We start from the raw sequence: 19,682 nt of genomic DNA on the forward strand, positions 1-19,682 counted from the left end.
AGAGCCCTGAAACAATGTAGGCTCCATCTCTCCAGGGGAGAGAAACAATGTGTGCAAACATCACGGGGACCAGACCCTGAGCTCAGGACATCTGGAGAAGAGCCCCACCACCTTTATGTCCACAAACATCAATGGGTCACCAGAGATAATCCCCTGGAAAGGGGACTTGTGTTTTTGCATCCCCAAAGAGAGAACAGGGACCTTAGGACTTTGTAGGCTAGCAATAAAAACTCCAGAAACGAACAGAAAGCCACTGCTCAGTAGTCAACAGTATAAAAATAATTTTATTTACTACTGTAAATAAAGTAGTGCAAAGAGCAGTTTGGACCCACAATATTGCATTACTGATTTATTTACTACCTTAGCCGCATATAGTACACAAACATTCTGCTCTCCCTCTCTCTCTCTCTCTACACACACACACACACACACCCCTACACAGACTCAGGCAGGCATAAGGGGTGGGGGAAGACTACAAGCTAAAAGGCTTGCTCTCTGCATATCCCGCTGCTCTCAGACTATTCTAATGGGGAATCCATGGAGACGACTACACTTAAATACTAAGAATCTTCTACATGTTATTTCGTGGATTGCAATGGAAATGTAAAAGACACCCAACATCATCAAATGATTTGGAAGCACTAGGACCCTAGAAAAATTCAAGGAGAAAAATGTAAACCAATTTACAAAGCCATCACCTTCCCTGCCTTTCCAGCCATAAATTATTTATTACCAGGCGCCTCCTGACTGCTGGGTCTTGGAAATCCAAGAGAAATCTGTCAGTTCAGCTTTGAGCAACAGGGCTGAGGCAAACATAGGTACCCAAATAGTATTGACCTTGTAAAGAAGTCTCAGTTTTCTGTTCTTATTTGCAATAAAAGGATTCTTATCTTGGCCTATAAGAATCCAGATACGCCACAGGGCAAACTGAGAATCCTCATACCCACAATCGCTAGGAACAAAAGATTGTGGCGACCCCGGAGACCTCCCCACGGATCCCATGATCAAGACGTCCCTAGTCTGTGTTTGGTAGCCTTTGGTAGAACCACTGCCTGCTCTGGGTACTTCTTTATAATTGGATTTTTAAAAAAATGACACCAAGTGCAAAATTTGCATCCAGTTGACAAGACATTTAAAGTGTTTCTCAGAAGGATGCCCTGACCCCAGCTTTCCCATACCAGCTGTTTAAAGGCTTCTCTCTCATCTGGAGAGACCTGGAGTGCACAGTTCACCCACGTGGCTCCGGGTTATTAGCGACTGTGGGTGGGTCCCGGGCAGAGATGTCTGCAGCTGGAGTCACAGCTGGGCTTGCGGTGGTAGCGGTGTGGTCTGTGGAGGCGTGGGCTGGTCCTGGAGAACTGCCGGCTGCAGAGACATTTACAATAGGTGCTGAGGATCTGAAACAGTGCACGCGGGCCACAAAACTACGCCTAGATGCTAGCAAGCTGGGACAAGATGCTTCCAGTCTGGCGACCCTGCCACCAACTGGACAGGCAACTTTGAACCCATTATCTAGGTTTTCCAGACTTTGGTGTACTTTTCCCTAAAATGAAAGGTTAGAATGGCTATGCAAAGATTTCTGAGCCTTCTGATATCCTGAGATTACACTTACAACATAACTTCCAGAGAAGTATATTAATTTAAACCAAAAATCCCTCTGATTTATGATTCATGGGCTGTAGTGATATATTTTCTTCCCAAAGTCTCAATGGAATTCCTATAATACAGGCTTTAAATTATCCCCATCTAGCAGGAGCATTGTTGTTGGGTTTTTTTTTTTTACTATTTTCATTCCATTTGGCTGATGTGCCAAATTTGGTTTAAATTATTTTATTTAAATAAGTGTGTATACGTTTTGAAAAACAGAATTACCAGGTGTAATGATGTATCAGTCTACCATTAGTAAGAAAGTTGGACCACCATCAACTTCAGGGAAGCTTATAGCTTTGTATTTTATGTCGTTTTCAATTGGGGGTGATTTTGCCTCCTAGGGGATAGTTGGCAGTGTTGGGGGACTTCTTTTGGTTGTCACCATCCCAGGGGAGAGGGTGCTACTGGCATCTAGTGGGTAGAGGCCAGGGGAGCTGCTAACCACCTACAGGGGTCAGGACAGTACAGTTCCTGGAGCTGAGAACAATCCAGTTCCCAGTGTCATCAGAGCTGATACTGATAAGCCCAGCTTTACATACTGAGACTGAATGTCCTCTTTAAGACCCAGGCTCTGCAGCCTGCCTGCTCTGCCCTTTAACTGCTGTGTGGCCTCGGACAAGTCACCTGTCTTCCTACTGCCTCCAAAAGTGGAGAAAATTAAAATGTCTAGACTTCCTTGAGTTGTTAGAAGAGTGAAATGAGTCATAGGCCAAGTGCGGTGGCTCATACCTGTAAGCCCAGAACTCTGGGAGGCCAACGTGGATGAATTGCCTGAGTTCACAGGTTCAAGACCAGCCTGAGTAAGAGAGAAACCCTGTCTCTAAAAAATAGCTGGGCATTGTGGTGGGTGCCTGTAGTCCCAGCTACTCGGGAGGCTGAGACTAGAGAATCGCTTGAGCCTAAGCGTTTGAGGTTGATGTGAGCTATCATGCTATGGCACTCTATCAAGGGTGACAAAGTGAGACTCTGTCTCAAAAAAAAAAAAAAAAAAACAAGAGTTAAATGAGTTAATGAATATAAAGTATTTAGGGGCCAGGTGGCCTGGTGGCTCACACCTGTAATCCTAGCACTCTAGGAGGCCAAGGCGGGAGGATCCATTGTGGCCAGGTGGCCTGGTGGCTCACACCTGTAATCCTAGCACTCTAGGAGGCCAAGGCAGGAGGATCCATTGAGGCCAGGTGGTTGAGACCAGGTTGAGCAGGTGCAAAATCCCATCTCTACTAAAAATAGAAAAATTAGCCAGGCACTGTGACAGGTGCCCGTAGTCCCAGCTACTCAGGGAGCTGAGGCAGGAGGATCACTGGAACCCAAGAGTTAAGGTTGCTGTGAGCTATGCTGCCATGGCCTTCTAGCCTGGGACAAGAGTGAGACTCTGTCCAAAAAAATAAAAAATAAAAATACTTAGAACGGTGTCTGGCACTCGTTATGTACTCAACAGATGTCAGCTCTTACTACCAGGGACCTGGCTTACCATGAACATGTGTTCAGATTTATTAATATCAGGTGCATGAGTTACAGGACTGAGAATTGGTGCATTTGTTTCTGGGATACCTCATGTTCTCTTTGAGGCCCTAGAAGCCTGTGGAAACAGCACAAGCTTTGAAGCCAGGAAGACCAGGAGTCAGGCAGCTCTGATGTTTACCAGCTGGGTGATCTTGGGCAAGCTCCTTAACTTCTCTGAGCTATAGTTGCTTCATCTATAAAATGGGGCTAACACTTTGCAGCACTGTATGAGGTATGGTTAGCCCCGGGTGGGGAGGCATACTGTGCAAACAACTGATTGCCTTTATTCTTAACCTCAGCAACATTTTGGTCTCACCCTGTTTTGTGAGGTGGGGCCATTTTTAAAGGTTCCCAAATGCCCATCCCGAGATGTACAGGCTTTAATAAGATGCCACCACCTGCTGACAATCCCACTTTTAGATAAAAACTTCAAGAGTTTCGCTTCCAAGCATCTACAGTGAGCCCCAAGGGGCCATTCTAGGAAGTTTAGGAATGGGGCCCCATACTTGGCTTTTCTGCATAGTTCTCCTTAGAGCCCCCTTTCAATATCTATAAAAGATGTTGTAGATTCAGAGACTGTTCTGAAAGAACAGGGCCGTGGGGGGGAGGAGAGGGAATTGTAGAATGATGTGTCATTTCTAAGGGTCATCAAAGCCATCACTCTTGCAGGTGATCTTGTGACTGGAGGCCCAGTGATGAGGTACAAAAACCATTTCACCGCAGTCAGGAGATTTGGTCTAGGCAAATCTCATCTGCCATTAACAGGTGGCCTGGGGATAGACACTGGACAGCAGACACGGCAGTTCTAAAATGCCTGAATCGCATGGGCCTTGATTTTCTCATCTGTGAATTGAGCAAATTTGACTAAAAGATGTACAAATCCCCCCCTCCTTTGATCCTAAGATTTATCTCTGCAAGAATCTCTGAGGAAGTTAATGAACTACTAAGGCATGCATTTTCAAGCTCGGGGGAAATGTTTAAATCACCATGGTAACAAGATAAATCAGCAATCAGTTTTCTGATTAAAGAAAAATGCCACTGTGTAAATGCAGAAGGAATGCATAATTAGCGTTGCTACCATTTAAATCTTCCGGTAGGAGCCTAATAAAAATGCTTGATGTTTCCACCGTAAATTTGTCACTATCCATGTGAGAACGCTCCCCCTTCCATCAGGGGTTTGCAATCACTGCAAAAGCCCCCTACAGCCCACCCTAATTTTAAAGTGGCCTCTCTGTCTCTGCTCACCTGGAATACAAGTTAATTTTATTACTAGACTAGAATCAAGGTAGCCAGGAAAATAAGCATGCTGTTTAAAAAATTACACGGTACGTTCCGGAGCCAAATAGAAGGGATTTGTGGATGACTTGCTGCCTGGGGGATCATTTTCTGTACATTAGCAAGAATAAGCAAGAGCTGGGCCAAACTACAGCCCGTGGGCCAAAAGCAACCACTGCCTGCTGTTGCGTGGCTCACGGTCTCGGAATGGGTTTCGCATTTTAACGCGGTTGAACAAAAATCAAAAGAAAAGTAAGATTTCATGATGTGAAAAATATATGAAATTCTGAAGTAGTCCTTCTGGAGCACAGCACGCACACACAAACACACAGATATATGTATGTACACAAACACACACACATATACATGAAATTCCAATCGTCTGTCCATAGTAGAGTTTTACTAGAAACCCAACCATGATGGCTTCTAGGGAGGCAGAGTTGAACAGTTGTGACAGAGGTGGCCCCCAAAGCCCAAGACGTTTATTATCTGGCCCTTCACAGAAAAAGTTTGCTAGACCATTGTAGGAAAAACACCTGCTTGCAACTGACCAGATGGGAGCATAAAAGAAAGAAGAATGTGCCAGAAAATGTTGGGTTAATCCTGGTATGACAGAACGTTTGCAAAGATGTGGTGCAAAAGACCATCCCCAGAAGTGGTGTACAGTGAATAAGATCCAGCCTACTTCGTCTGACCTCTGGACCTAGCAGAAGTCTGATGTTTCAATCATTGAAACATTTGTGTGTTTTTTTTCCTGTCTCTTTTTTGTCTGGTAGAGATGGGGTCTTGCTATGTTGCCCAGGCTGGTCTCAAACTCCTGGCCTTAAGCGAACCTCCTACTTCAGCCTCCCAGAGTGCTAGAATTATAGGAAGGAGCCACCATACTGGCTGAAACATTTCTTTTAAGTGGGCCAACTAGTAAGGTGCCAAGGGCAATGAGACGGGACCACAGGACAGCCTAAGCATTCACTCTCTCTGATAATGAGGTTACTTCTTTTTTCTTAAGCACCATTTGGTGACATTTTACTGTCATTTTAGCAGAAACTTCATTAACTAAAAACACAAAAGACACGAAAGGATTAGACGATGGATTCATTAATCTTGCTCATCTTGTTCTCTTTTTCAGAAAACCGCTAACTAACCACTTAGCCAGAAGGGATGAGCTGGCTTAAGTTACTGAATGTATTGACTAGGCTCGCATTAGCTTAAAAGGTACCTTGAAGTGGGGAGTTTTGCAGATCTTCGTAGCATCTGTTCTATTTAGACATAAAGTCAGCCCTAATCCTGGTAAGGCCGGACTCTCCCTTTGAAATGGTGATTTGCATTTTCTCCTGTTTCTCCGGTGGCTGGTCAGGATGCATGCTTTTTTTTTTTTTTGGTCTCAGGGGAGTTTTGTGGAAGGGCAGAAGTGGAGATGGCTCCAGACAGACTTTACTTTGGGATTCTTTTGTTTCCCAGAAGTCTGACCTATTAAGGCAATTATGTTGGTGTCCTTGACCCAGATGGGAGAGGGAGAGTGCTTTTGAGATGCACCAGTCAAGAAAGGAGCTTTTTAGAGTTTGGAAAAGTGGCTGAGCCTGTCTGTGGGTTGTGTTGTACCGGCAGCGGGGCCCTTACCTTGCCTGCTTCAGCCATATGGGGAAAGAACATTTGGCAGAAGACAGGCTAATGGTGCCCAGCAAGGGCAAAGATGTCGGAGCTCCTGGTGACCCGGAAGCTGCAAAGCCGACGACGTGGAGGGACAGGGTAGACCCAGGGGATGTGTGTCCTGCTATCAGACAGGTGACTAGTGGAGGAACCCTAGAGCTACCCGAGACCTTTGCACCACCTCCTTAGCCTCCAGCGTGACTGAACGGCCTGGTGGAAGACAGCTGGAGTCAAAATCCAGTTCCCTTGTACTTGGGACGGAAACACAAGCTCCGTATGGTATTTGTTTTGTGCACTACCTCGGTGCTTTTGATAGATTTGACAATGACTCTGGTTAGATGCTTTAAAAAATAATTTGGCGTTTTAGAGAGAGTCTAACAGCATAGAAAAGCATGCAAAGCTCCGGTCAGTAAGTCCGTTGCTTTCTAAAGTAAAAATTAAGCTATCTAAGTGCAGGCACTAGCTGATGTCAGCATTAATTGCAGGTAAAATGACCCGGATGGGGGAGCTGCCAGCTAACACCCGTGGCATTGTAAAAGCTTTAAACTGTGCTGTCTTGTTCAGCTTTCTCGGCTCCAACAGGCCTGGGTGTACTGTTGTTTTTATTATTTTACAGAAGAGGAAACTGAGGCACAGACAGGCTCCCTCCCTCGTCCGAAATCACATAGCCAGTGGCAGGGCCAGAATTCTCAGCAGCCCGACTAGCACTGCTAGTCTTTGGAATGCAAGACAGTTAAGGTGGCAAATGCCATGCCGTGAGGTGTCGGCCCTTCATCCCTGAGCTCATCGACTCAGGAGGAATGTGGAGGTGGCTGGAAACCGAATGCAAAGTGGACAGACAGTTCAGTTGCTAGGGTGGGCTATAAATCATTCATCTTAAAAAACAGAGGACTGGGGAAAGCGCCAATCACAGAATGACAAAGCTCCGGAACTCATGGCAACAATCCTGACCCGTCTGATGGGAAGCTCCTAACTCTGAAATCCACTTCCTCTCTTTACACCGTCACGTGGCCCCATATCTGTCTGAAACATTTCCTTACTGCGCCTGCTTCACAACTCCCGGGTACACGAGCAGCTGCCCCTGTCTTCGCAGGGTGAAGGACCCTGCACTCCAGCTCATCGGGAGACTCGGGCCTCTGAGCACACCTTGCAGCAGCCCCTCCCCACCCCTGCTGGGCCTGGAGTGTCTGTTGGTCGTCCCATCAGCCACCTGTCCCACTGTGCTGACAGAGTAACTTCGTACCCCAGGATGGTTGACAAGTTTGCATTGATGACAAGGATTTTAAAAACACATAAAAATAGTTTACTATATGGTGCAGCTCTTAACATTAGTTCTTTTTTTTTTCTTTTTCTTTTTAAAATATGTATTGATTTTTGAGATAGGTTTACTTTGCTGCCCTGGATAGAGTGCTGTGGTGTCACCTCAAATTCTTGGGCTCAGGGGATCCTCTTGCCTCAGCCTTCCTGGTAGCTAGGACTATAGGCATTTCTACAACGCCTGGCTATTCTTAGAGATGGGGGTCTCCCTATTGCTCAGGCTGGTCTTGAACTCCTCAGCTCAGGTGATCCATTGGCCTTGGCCTCCCAGAGTGCTAGAATTACCGGCATGAGGCACCACACTTGGCCTCTTTTTCTTTTTTTTTTTCAAAGACAAAGTCTCAGCCTGTCGCCCAGGCTGTAGTGCATGTAGTGGGGGGATCATAACACACTGCAGCCTCCAACTGCTGAGCTCAAGCCGTCCTTCTATCTCAGCCTCTTAAGCAGGTGAGAGTATTGGTAGGCAGGTACCATCACACCCAGTTAATTTTATAACTTTTTTTGTAGAGACAGGATCTTACTACATTGCCCAGTTGGTCTTACAGCCTTGGCCTTTAGAGGTCCTCCTGCCTAGGCCTCCCAGAGTGCTAAGGTAACAGGCAAGAGCCACCATGCTTGGTCTAACAGGGAAGGTGGGTACCACGCTTTGAAATGTGTGGAGAGTTTTTTTCTTTCTTTCTTTTTACTACTGGGCCCTTACTAGTCAAAGTACGGCCTAGATAACAGCAGCATGGGCTTCGCCTTGCTAGAAATATCGAATCTCAGCCCCTGCCCCAGACTTCCCGAGCTGGAGTCTGCATTTAATAAGATCCTGGAGTGATTCATGTGCACATTAGAATTAAGATGTACCAGGTTAGAATTTACATATTGAAATCCACATTATTTTACTATAATTAGTTCCTTTTTATCTGTCTTTTATATTGCTGCGAAGGTTCTACACTGATTTTTTTTTTTTAATGTGTGTAGGTAGGCTAATTATCACGAATCTCATTTCACGGTACTAAAAGTACGTTATAAAATATTTCTTAGGTGAGGGGCAATGAATTTCAGACAAATGACAACTGTTGTTTTAAAGTATTTTGATTCTGAAAAAAAAGTTTGAAATTCTGCTACCCTACATCCTTTTTTTTTTTTTGAGACGTTGTCTCACTCTGTCGCCCTAGGTAGAGTGCTGTGGTGTCACAGCTCACAGCAACCTCATATTCTTGGACTTGAGCAATCCTCCTGCCTCAGCCTCCCGAGTAGCTGGGACTACAGGTGCCTGCCACAACGCTCAGCTAGTTCTGTTTTTAGTGGAGACGGGGTTTCGCTTTTGCTCAGGCTGGTCTTGAACTCTTGAGCTCAAGCAATCTGCCCACTTCAGCCTCCCAGAGTGCTAGGGTTACAGGTGTGAGCCACCTTGCTCGGCCTCCCACATCCTTTATTTGGGCAGGCTACTTCACCTCTCTGGCCTCCAGTTCCTCATTTGTAAAATAAAGGGCCAAAGAATGAAAGGATTTTTAGGATCCTGTCCAGACATGGCCATCTCCAGGCTGGTGGAGGGGGAAGGACGTATGCGCTGGAGGAAGCAAATGGAAGAGTTTGTGAAGACACAGAAAACTGTGAAAGAGCCACAGGAAGCAGGAAGGGACGGAGATATCACAGGACTGGAGGGACACAGGGGCCCGAAGCTATAGGGGTCCTGGAGGCAGGGACCAGATGACTTCCGATCCAAGCAATTCCACCCGCCCATGAATTTTCATGGCTACCAGCTGGCATAAAATCATAAAGACAAATTTCAGCTCCTCTAACGGAATTGCATTTGTAATAATCACAACGATATTTCCAGAGAGTAAAAATGACAAAGATCATTTGAAATGGAAAACACTGACAAGATGCAAAATAAATGTCTCTACCTGGGAACAAATTTAGGGACGGGGTAGAATTTGCATGAGGGGAAATGTATTAACCCGCAGACTACAGGCTATCAAGCCTGGAAGGTTTTGATGCTTCCTGGTTAATGTCCTCAGGTAAATCAGAGAGAAATGATTCCGCATCAGCCTCAAACAGTAACTTCCTGCTTGCCATGGAAGAGAAGGTGATATGCACGACTCTTATTTGTCGTTATCTGCAACACAGCTTAAATACCATGTCCAGTCCTAACTTGTACATCTGTAAAAGTCTCCGTTTGCCTCTGTGAGTTATTACACCCTTTTGTAGCCATCCAAGTTGGTGGAAGACTAATTTTCCACCGAGAGACATCTGTGGGCATGAGCTAAGTGTGACCGGACTATGGCGACCTCTTACCCAACCTATGGTCCAGTACGGGAGATTAAGGTAATGGCTAACATTTATGGGGGGTTAGTATGCCAGATAAACCTAATAGCTGATAGTTAGTTAACTATAGTTGTCATTTTGGTAAGTGCCTTACGTGCATTTTTTTTAGTTAGCATTTTTTTCCATTTTAAATCTTGGCGAGTCGCTACTGTTATAACCTCATTTTGTTCAGGAAGGTCAAATACCTCTCCCCATATCACACAGCTGATGAGTAGCCAAGCCTGGACGCTGAGCCCAGTTAGAAGCCACTGGGGCTCCCAGGCCCTGAGCTCCTCTTCTATGCTAACTCAGAAAAGTAATAGTGGTCAGTGAAACCACCCTCCACGAAAGGCCTCCTTTGTGTTCCTCCTGGGTCCCTGCCTCTCAGTGCACGTGGCTGGGCATTTGTAGCCACTGTGATCGTTTGACTGGAATGAATGTGAGGACGTCACCCTGCGGGGGCTCTCGAGCTGGGGGTTCAGGCGCTTCAGAGGTAGACTTTCGATAGAAGATGGATTTTCAGTGGGAGAAGTTCAGTTTCCTAACCTCTTTAAGGAAAATCCTTATTTTATTTTATTTATTTATTTTTTTGAGACAGTCTCTCTTTGTCATCCTGGGTAGAGTGGCATGGTGTCATAGCTCACAGCAACCTCAAACTCAAACAATTCTCTTGCCTCAAACAATTTTCTTGCCTCAGCCTCTCGAGTGGCTGGGACTATAGGCACCTGCCACAACACCCAGGTAGGTTTTTTTCTCTTTTTAGTAGAGATAAGAGTCTTGCTTTTGCTCAGACTGGTCTTAAGCAATTCACCTGACTGTCCTCCCAGAGTGCTAGGATTTCAGGCATTAGCCACTGAGCCTAGCCCAAAAAAAATTCTTATTTTGAAAAATATTATAATTTTGTGCCTTCCCACCAGACAGGGATTAAGACAGACCCCTGCCCCCCAGGGGCCTCCACCCGGTGATCTGCCAACCTAAAGACAGGAAGTAATAGGATCAAGGGCATGAAGAGGGAGATTGAAATTTTTTTGATATAGAATCCCCGTTTTTTCATATGGCCTTGGCCTTTTTACCTGAGACAGACTGGAAATACTGCACAGTCCAGGCGATCAGTACAGACAGCAGAAAGGTTCCCAGAAAGTAGATCTGCGAACACGGCAAGCAGACATCAGATGACTGACAAGGGGCAGGGACCAAGGGGCGGGGCTGGGGATTGGACACTTACCAGGGCTGAGTGCAGGACTGCGCCCCAGACGAGCCGCAGGTGAAGGTAGAGCCAGGCCAGGGAGCAGGGGCTGAATGACTCCTCGTTGCTGTGGCTCCAGCACCTGCGGAGAAAGCCCAGGGCATCCTGAGATGCCAGTCAGCTTTGGCAGCACCACCCGAGACTGGCATTTTCAGATCCTCAAATGCACCTTCTTTTGCTTTTGGACACACCGGCACGCTCAAGAGGAGAGACAAAGAAATATAGCCACGTGGTTTGCCCTGATTCTAGGATCCTTGCAGAAATCTCAGAAAAAAAGGTCTGTCCTGTCTATCCTTAATTAAAAGTCAAGAAATGCAAGGCAAAGGGCCTAACAGAACAAGATATTTGTCTGAGTATGTGTCCACCGTCCAGGCACGGAGTATCTCTCCCTCTTTCAGAAAAGCATGCGTTTTATTTTTTCCACTCTCATGGAAATCTTTGGTCAGCTCTTGAACTTTAGGTCAAGTACCTTCTATATTTTAAACCTTAGATACTAAAAGAGGGGAAATGGCTGAGCATGCTGGAATACAAGCAAATTCTGGGTCTTTTTTTTTTTTTTATAATGATTGCATTACCAAAAAAAGGGTAAAGCTCCCTCTCACAAACAGTGAATGAACACCACCCGCTCCAGTTCCCCCAGATTCCATCTATACTATTGGAGAGACTCTGAACTCACCTTTCGTAGAGTTCCCGGAGAATGGAGATGTTATTAGAATGGAGAGTTGAATCAATTTCTAAGAAATCCAAAATATGGTGTGGGATGATAGCACCTTCTTCAATTAGCAGGGCCAGGTTAAAAAATCCCTAAAAACAAGCCACAAACCAAACCCATCAACTCCTTGTAATAAAACCCAGACACACACCCTTCCTCAGAATGTAAACTTTTACAACCTCTAAATTTTTTTTTTCCAATCTCTAGAGCCAGATGGTTTTGTCATCTTCATTGATGAATTGTTTCTCTAAATATATGCATCTGAGAAATTGATTTGCAGGAGAACCAGGAGGCTTTCAGAGGATGCTGTGTCCCATCTGCTCCGAAGTCAGTCAACCGGAAGATCTGTCCTTTCCTGCTCACTCTCTCAAAACAGAACTTGCTGGAAAACGTGCCCTTGTATCATCAACAAAACCAGAATACCGAGTCGAACGCAATGTCCATCACTTACAGACGATGCCCTAGGTTGCCATCACACACTTAGAAATCTGCCAGATGCTCTTGTGGCTGTGAGTGTGTTCCATGATTGTCATCAAAAGGTAGACTGTCTCCCCTTCACATACGGAATAACGTACGGGCATTTGTCTCAGCTCTTAGGTGAGAAACCCGTACTCACAATTCCTCTTGACCCAGACCTCCACTGTGATATGTTTTCCCACCTCTGCCACCAGCATCTTGACCTTGACCCTCAGAGGTGGCACAGGACTACACGGATCCAATAAAATAATACAGTTAAAGGATCCAATCGTTACTACAGGGTGGATAGTATTACACCACCTGGAGGAAATGCAGTCTCCATCACGAGCCAAACAAGTCAACCCGGAGATCGGTCCTTAGTCCACAGACTAAGAAACAAACAAGACCAACGTGGCACTTACCATCAGGGCTTTACAAACTAAACGGAACTGCTGCCCTTCAAAGAATTCATGATCATGGGTCAATGGCTTATAGCCTCCTTCTGACCTTGCCTTTCAGTCACCACTGTCAACAATCGAAGTAAAAATCACCAGCCACCAGGTTAGGCACTCCGGGATTCTCACAGCTGTTCTATGCAGTGATCGTGCTAAAAACACTAGCAGTCACAATCCTTGGAGTGCTTGCTCTATGCAAAGCAGTGTTCTGTTTTTATACATATTCATTTACTCCTTCCTCTTTATTATAAATTGACATAGGTACTTTTTATTTATAAATATTAGTTGCCTGTTTTCTGAGACTTTGGAAAAAAAATAAGAAGTTAATTGATGAGTCTATACTGAACCTCAGAGTCAAAGCATTCTGCAATACTCATACTCTTATTTGACAATGTGAATGTTACTTTCTTTGCATTACTATTATTATTATTGCTTAATACTTCGTTACAGCCATCGTCTGATTTCTTTTCTGAATGTATTTATCTTCAGGCATTCTTTACGAGGTTTTTGTTTCTAGTCCTTATCTTAAACATTGTTAGTGTTGCTAAATTTTAAGCCTTTTTAATTCTGTGAAGGCAAAAAGTGGAAACCCAATAATCATGTGTATATGTAAAAATAAAATAATAATAATAAATAAATAAATAAATTGACATAGGTACTATTATCCTCCCTATTTTATAAATAAGGAAACTGAGGCACAGAGAAGTTAAGGAACTTGCCCAAGGTCACACAGCTGGCAGAACTTAAACAGACAGGATCCAACGTGTCAGATCTTATCCTCCTCTATCACGGTGCCAAATAACCTCTAAATAGATAAAAGTGGTAAGTCTCTTTAAGATGTGCAAACACACAACAGTAGAAACGGGAATACTTCTTCACTCTTTGAAAGGAAGACACTCTTAAGATCTGAGATCATTAGAAGAAAAGAAAAAAATGACTTTGTAAAATTTTAAAGTCTCTGATCAATAGAATAATAACAAGATTGAAATAAGTGGGAAAATAGATCAAGGGACTATTTGCATGCCATGTACTAGCTTAAGGTTCATTAGGCAAATATATAAAGAACTAATTATCATTTGAATTTTGAAAAGTATCAAAACGCCAGTAGATAAACTGGCCAAGAATAAAAATAGCGCATTCACATGAGAAATATCAAGTCACTTATTACAAACAAGTCTATGTAAGTGTTCATCCTCACTAACAATTAAAGAAACACAAATGAAAACCATAAGGATGTATCAATTTCTCATTATTCAATTAGCAAAGTTACATCGTACAACACTCCGTGCTGACAAGATTTCAATCATCTTCCTCTACTTAACCACTGCTTACGAGGGACTAATTGGGAAACCCTTTCAGCCAGCGAATCACAAAATGTTATCTTCTAGTCATAAAACCATTTAGCAGACCATTTGATTCAGTAACACCATTTCTCAGATTCCAAGTATTCAAACGAGGAAAAAAAAAAGGAAGTAGGAAGAATTCATCCTAGCGCTAGCTATAACCACAACCCCAAAGCAGACAACCTCGAAGTCTTCCTTAGTAGGCCATCAGCACCATGAAGGCAAGAGTCTTACCTGTCCTTTTTATCTTGTGTTCCCACCACGAAAGCACTAGGACACAGTAGGCTTAGATAAATAAGTGTCAGATCAATGAATGAGTTAACAAACAAAAGAATAAGTATCCACTAATAAGGTAAAATGCAAGATATTACAGTCCATTCACTCAAGAGAATATGGGGCAACTACTGGGGTAATAACTAAGAGATTATGTGATAACATGCATGCAGTCCTACAAGGAATAAGACAGATATTAAAAGGCAATGGGCGGTGCCTGTGGCTCAAAGGAGTAGGGCACCAGCCCCATATACCGGAGGTGGTGGGTTCAAACCCAGCCCCGGCCAAAAAAAAAAAAAAAAAAAAAAAAAAGTGGCAGGTGCAATATAGATCGTATTAATACATCTGTCTGTAGGCGGAGACTACAAGAGAATACAAGGGCACAGCAGGAAAAAGCCCCCCAGCATGGAACTGTGGGTGCATTCTTTGATTTTTTTTTAAGAATTATCCTTTATTGTACCAGCCTAGGCAACATAAGAGACCCTCATGTCTACACAAAAAGAAAAACAAAGCATTCTTTATTGTGCTTGTAACACTGTCTTCCTAAAATATAAAAATCAACACGGAAAATAAGATTATCCAAGCCTAATTTCAAATGACAGGAGATACCACTGAAGGGAGTTTGTTTCTACAGGAAATCCTTTCAGGAGCAACTCCTACTTCATTCCGGAAGATATAATAATAGAATAGGTCATGTTCATTGAGTGTGCTTGGCACTGGGCTCAGAGCTGTACACTGAATGTCTCATTTGATCCTCACGACCTAGGAGGGAGGTGCCATTATCACCCCGGTGGAGAGATGAGTACTCGGACATTCAGCTTTCGCCATGCACGAAGCTGTGAAGTGAGAGCAGCACGCAATGAACCAGGCGTGTGAACACTCTGCCCAAGACCTCCCCACACTCAGGTGGGGATGGGTTTCCAGCTTTTGCTCAGTGTTCAGATTCTAAAGCATGGCACCAGCAGCCTGTTGTATAAGGTTGTAACAATGATCCTGACTTCTACCATGAAAATAACCCTGAGAGCCTCACACTAGAACTTCAGTTATCAAATGTAGAAAGAGTGTGAGAAATAGGGAATCATCATTAGAACATCACGGTGATAACTGCTGCAGGCAAGATCTATCAAAATTTGTGGCCAAAAGTTTGAGAAACAAGGTATTTGCGTAGTCTGAAACTCTCTCCCTGAAGTATTTATGAATCAGAAAGGGAAAACTACTGACTTTACGGTGGAGAAACCACCCTAACCAAGTGATTCAGCCTGGTCTCACCAGTAATAAGACACAGTGTCCTAAGACACCCCTGCCTGATACAATATCCTGAGGACATACCACTTCTGGAGCATTCTGTTTTGGTTTTTTGGTGTATTTTTTGGTAGAATTTCTGTAGCATTCTTGCCCAAATGCATAACTTCAATCTATTCATGAGAAAACAGAAGATAGACCCAAATCAAGGGACAGTCTATGAACTACCCAACAGACACTTGAAAGTATGGAGGGTCCTAAAGACAGGGCAAGACCAAGAAACTGTCATAGATTGGAGAAGACTGAAAAGAAATATGGCAACTCAACATAACGTGGGACCCTGATTTGGATCCTGGAACAGAACAAGGACATCAGTGGGAAAACTGAGGAAATCCACATAACGTCTGAAGTGTAGTTAATAATACCGCCCCAACATTAATTTCTTACTTTGACAAATGGTGTTGTGGTTATAAAAGATGTGAAAGTTAGGGAAAGCTGAGTGAAGGGTTTATACGAACTCTCTTAACTCTTTTTGCAACTTTCCTGCAGATCTAAAATTATTTCAAAATAAGCTTCATAGAAAATTCATTGAGAGAAAAACTGTCACTGACCTAGGTGTTAGCCTTCAGTCATTTTCAACCGATATGCCACGGCACACTGGTGTGCTGCAAACATTTTTAAAGATCATTAATTAAATTATTTTGGAAGGAAGTTCAAAGCACACTAAGTACTTTTTTTTTTTCACTGTTATTTTGGATCAACATAATTTAAGTGTGCCACAGAAGTTTAACTATAGGTTCCAGTGTGCCGTGAGATAAAAAAGGTTGAAAACACAGATCGAGCAGTATAAACAAACCACTTCCTATTGTGGACATCATTCTAATTGCTGAAGTTTCTACCTGGTGAGTTAGTCTGATAGAATCTGGTAGACACATGCTTAGGTTAGGAGCCAAAGACCTGGATGTAGGCTCTGATGGCTTTGCTTACAATTATTTGGCCAAAGACCTGGATGTAGGCTCTGATGGCTTTGCTTACAATTATTTGGCCAAAGACCTGGATGTAGGCTCTGATGGCTTTGCTTACTGTTGATTATTTGGCCAAAGACCTGGATGTAGGCTCTGATGGCTTTGCTTACTATTGATTATTTGGCCTTGAATAATTTATGATCTTGTGGTATCTTTGACTAAGAAATGGATGGAATAGTCTCCACCCCCCTGAAAGGATTGGATGAGAATGGTATGAGGACATAGGGGGTTTTCAACACTCACATTATGGCTGGCGAACTCACAGAAATTGTTGTGTAGAGTGTACGGAATGGATGAACAATGCTTTGTAGGCTGTGGTGTGTGCAGGTGAAAAGAATCACTGGGACCCTAGGCCTTGCAGGCTCACAAATGGCATCCCCAAGTGCCGGCTTGCTAAAGTTTACCTGGGAGTCTCCATCCAGGGCTGCCTGGGCGTACATCTGCACAGACAACTCCAGGTCTTGTGACCGGTTTTGATGGCCGTAGTAGTAGAGGTCTCCCATTTTCAAATACGCTGCAGGACACAGAGCACAGAACAAGGGGTTTTATTTCAGACTGACAAGTTAAATTCTTGGCCCACTCAGGTGACTGAGAGTTTTTCCTATTAGAATCTGAAAGCCAAACATCTTTATTTCCTTGGCATGTCAAGAAGGGGGGGAGGTACCCCCTACCACCCCTATTTCTCATCCTGTCATGTAATTCTCCTGAACAGCCATGAGACCCAGTCCGCAGCCTCTGGCCCGACCAGCCACGGGTGTCGTAGGCACTGTATTTCACCACTGAAATCTTGCCACCAAGTTCAATGTCTCTTACCGGCATCTTTTTACTTCATTTGAGCCATGTACTTTATTTTTCCTCTGAGGAAAAGAACCTGGGCTTAAGAGTGCACGTATCACTCGATGTCCAATCAGAAAAAGAAGACTCTACTTTAGGTAGTTCAAAAAAGGAATTTTACCACGAGGACGCAGTGACCAGGGTGCGAGAAGAACTAAGAGAGCTACTGGAAAGCAAGCAACACAGAGATCTGTAAGAAGAAGCCACTACCGCCCCTAGGGCTGGGCGACCAGAGGGCGGCTGTGCTGTTACCAGATTCCAGAGCCCAGTGGGAGCCGGGGCCAAAGTGGGTGGAGTCGCTGGGCAGGGGCTGCAACTGTGGAAATGCAGCCACCACCAGAGACCGAGCTCAAAGCAGAGAAAAGAGAACGCCGGGGCTTCCCCTCTGGACCAGCAATCTCCTGCCAATGGCTCCCGTTGGCTGACACTAATCAAAAGCTAGTGGGGCATGGGGATTGAGGAACTATAGTTCATGGAGGTAGCCTCATACCACGTACAGCAGAGGAACCCCAGAATATATCCGAGAGCAAAAGGTGAATGGCTGGCCCCTGGAATCCCTCCATCATTGCCTTCTCTTTTGAATTCTCATCGACTCAGAAGAAATGATGGGTCCAAGCATACAACAGGGCAGTGGGTAATGGGGGTGGGTAGGAGGAGGCTGAGGGCAGAGTTTAGCCATGACCTTTATATTATTCTTATTTTTTTGAGAGAGAGACTCACTCTGTTGTCCAGGCTCGAGTGCCATGGCATCATAGCTCATCATATTCTCAATGTCTGGGGCTCACCTCTTGCCTCAGCCTCCTGAGCAGCTGGGACTACAGGTGCTCACCACAACAGCTGGCTATTTTTTTTTCTAATTTTAGCAGAGACGAGGGTCTCACTCTTGCTCAGGCTGGTCTCGAACTCCTGACCTTAGGCAATCCACCCGCCTTGGCCTCCCAGAGGGCTAGGATTACAACAAGCATGAGACCCCGCACCCGGCCTGGCCATGATCTTAATAGCAGAGATTTTTTTGCTTTCTTTCCTGATTGTTCAGAAATATCACGCTTCACATGAAGCTGTTACATATTCCCTGTTACTTGAGACTAAAATTTGCTAAGGCTTCAATCTTACACCCGCTTTTCTATACATACCAAATGAAGGAGCATCGATTTGAAAAACAGAGAAATTATAGTATCTCCAAACACAATTAACCCCCAAGTATCTCCTGGCCAGGTCCTAAGAGATAAAGGGGAGAAAAAGTTAATTCATTAATATTTCGGCCAAATGACCAGTTTTTGCCTCCATAAAACCCAATTCATCATCCTCAACCTCAGAGCTTCTATTCTGAGAAGAATACACATACTCACTGGCCTCTCCTCGCAGATGTGTGCTAAATTTGTCTGTGACACTTCAATTCCAGTTTCTGCTGCTAAAACATAATACAGCAAAGCTTCATGCCTAAAAATAGACGATTAATAATAAATTTCATATAGTGGCTCTTAACTAATATTCACAGAGAGCTTTAGATTCAAACATAAGAGGGCACAAAATAAGCAGTTTTTTAAAAAACCACAAAATCATGAGTTGTTTTTTTTTTTAAATAAATACTGTTAAAAATACTGCATGCACTGATTTATTTTCTATCTTAAAGGCTGAACTCGCAGATAAGGCCGGGGAGCTAGTTGGTGCAACAGCTACCTCTACTGGCCGAGCCGCATGTTGGCTTCTGGCTGGGGAGTTGCCTCTTAGTCCCCAGTCCTTGAACCCTTCTCGCATCCTCGCTGGCAGGAGATAAATGGTATTAAGAAAAACCCATGTGCTTCAAGTCCTCTGTTTTGTGAAAGGCTTTATAGGGCTTAGGATTCTGAACAAGCTTAATTAAAGCTGAGCTTTCATCATGCATCAGTGGTTTGGCAACGGAGAGGGAGTTTACAAGGGGCTTGACCAATGGCCAAAAGACATAATGAAAAAAATAAACATTTGACATGGCTAATAATACAATAATTGAAAAATAATGAGTGGCCACTTTTCATCTCTTGGGAGAGTGGCCCAAGATTCATGTATGGAACAATGGCGAGGGCTTGGGGAAATGGACGCGTTCTTACAACCACTGCCACTTGGAGGATTGGTTAATGCAATGGTTCTGGAGGGTGGGAAGGGGAAGTCTGCAAAATGCCCATTTGCCCTGCAGGGACACCACCGCGGGTGGTGTTTATTTGAATGAAATACTCAGAGACATGCACAAATATTCCATTGCCGTGAAGTTCATGGTCGAGCTGTTTCCACGAACAGAAAAAGCTAGAAATAACTTAAATATCTGAAAACCAGTGACTAGTTCAGTTAACCCAGGGTACAGCCACTTTCAGAGGCAGCCATTAAAAATGGTGTGAAGACTCAGGGTTGTTCTCAGAAACCCCATGTTGGGAC

The 19,682-nt window shown here is 44.1% G+C and overlaps 1 protein-coding gene across 1 annotated transcript in view; it reads right to left on the minus strand.

Moving 5' to 3' along the window:
• Nucleotides 1-264: 264 nt before the first annotated feature.
• The window catches only part of SEL1L3 (SEL1L family member 3), a 104,965-nt gene continuing 85,547 nt past the window's right edge, over nucleotides 265-19,682 (minus strand). Inside the window, exons 18-24 of the mRNA XM_023515335.1 lie at nucleotides 18,623-18,713; nucleotides 18,407-18,491; nucleotides 16,844-16,953; nucleotides 11,610-11,737; nucleotides 10,913-11,015; nucleotides 10,761-10,833; nucleotides 265-1,365 (exon numbers count right to left, since the gene is read on the minus strand). Of these exons, the coding sequence (XP_023371103.1) occupies nucleotides 1,229-1,365; nucleotides 10,761-10,833; nucleotides 10,913-11,015; nucleotides 11,610-11,737; nucleotides 16,844-16,953; nucleotides 18,407-18,491; nucleotides 18,623-18,713 (727 nt within the window). The 3' untranslated portion in view covers nucleotides 265-1,228. The remainder of the gene's footprint in view (nucleotides 1,366-10,760; nucleotides 10,834-10,912; nucleotides 11,016-11,609; nucleotides 11,738-16,843; nucleotides 16,954-18,406; nucleotides 18,492-18,622; nucleotides 18,714-19,682) is intronic.

This window comes from Otolemur garnettii, unplaced genomic scaffold, assembly GCF_000181295.1.
Source record: "Otolemur garnettii isolate 467f Iridium unplaced genomic scaffold, OtoGar3 scaffold00069, whole genome shotgun sequence".
NCBI classification, from domain to species: Eukaryota; Metazoa; Chordata; class Mammalia; order Primates; family Galagidae; genus Otolemur; species Otolemur garnettii.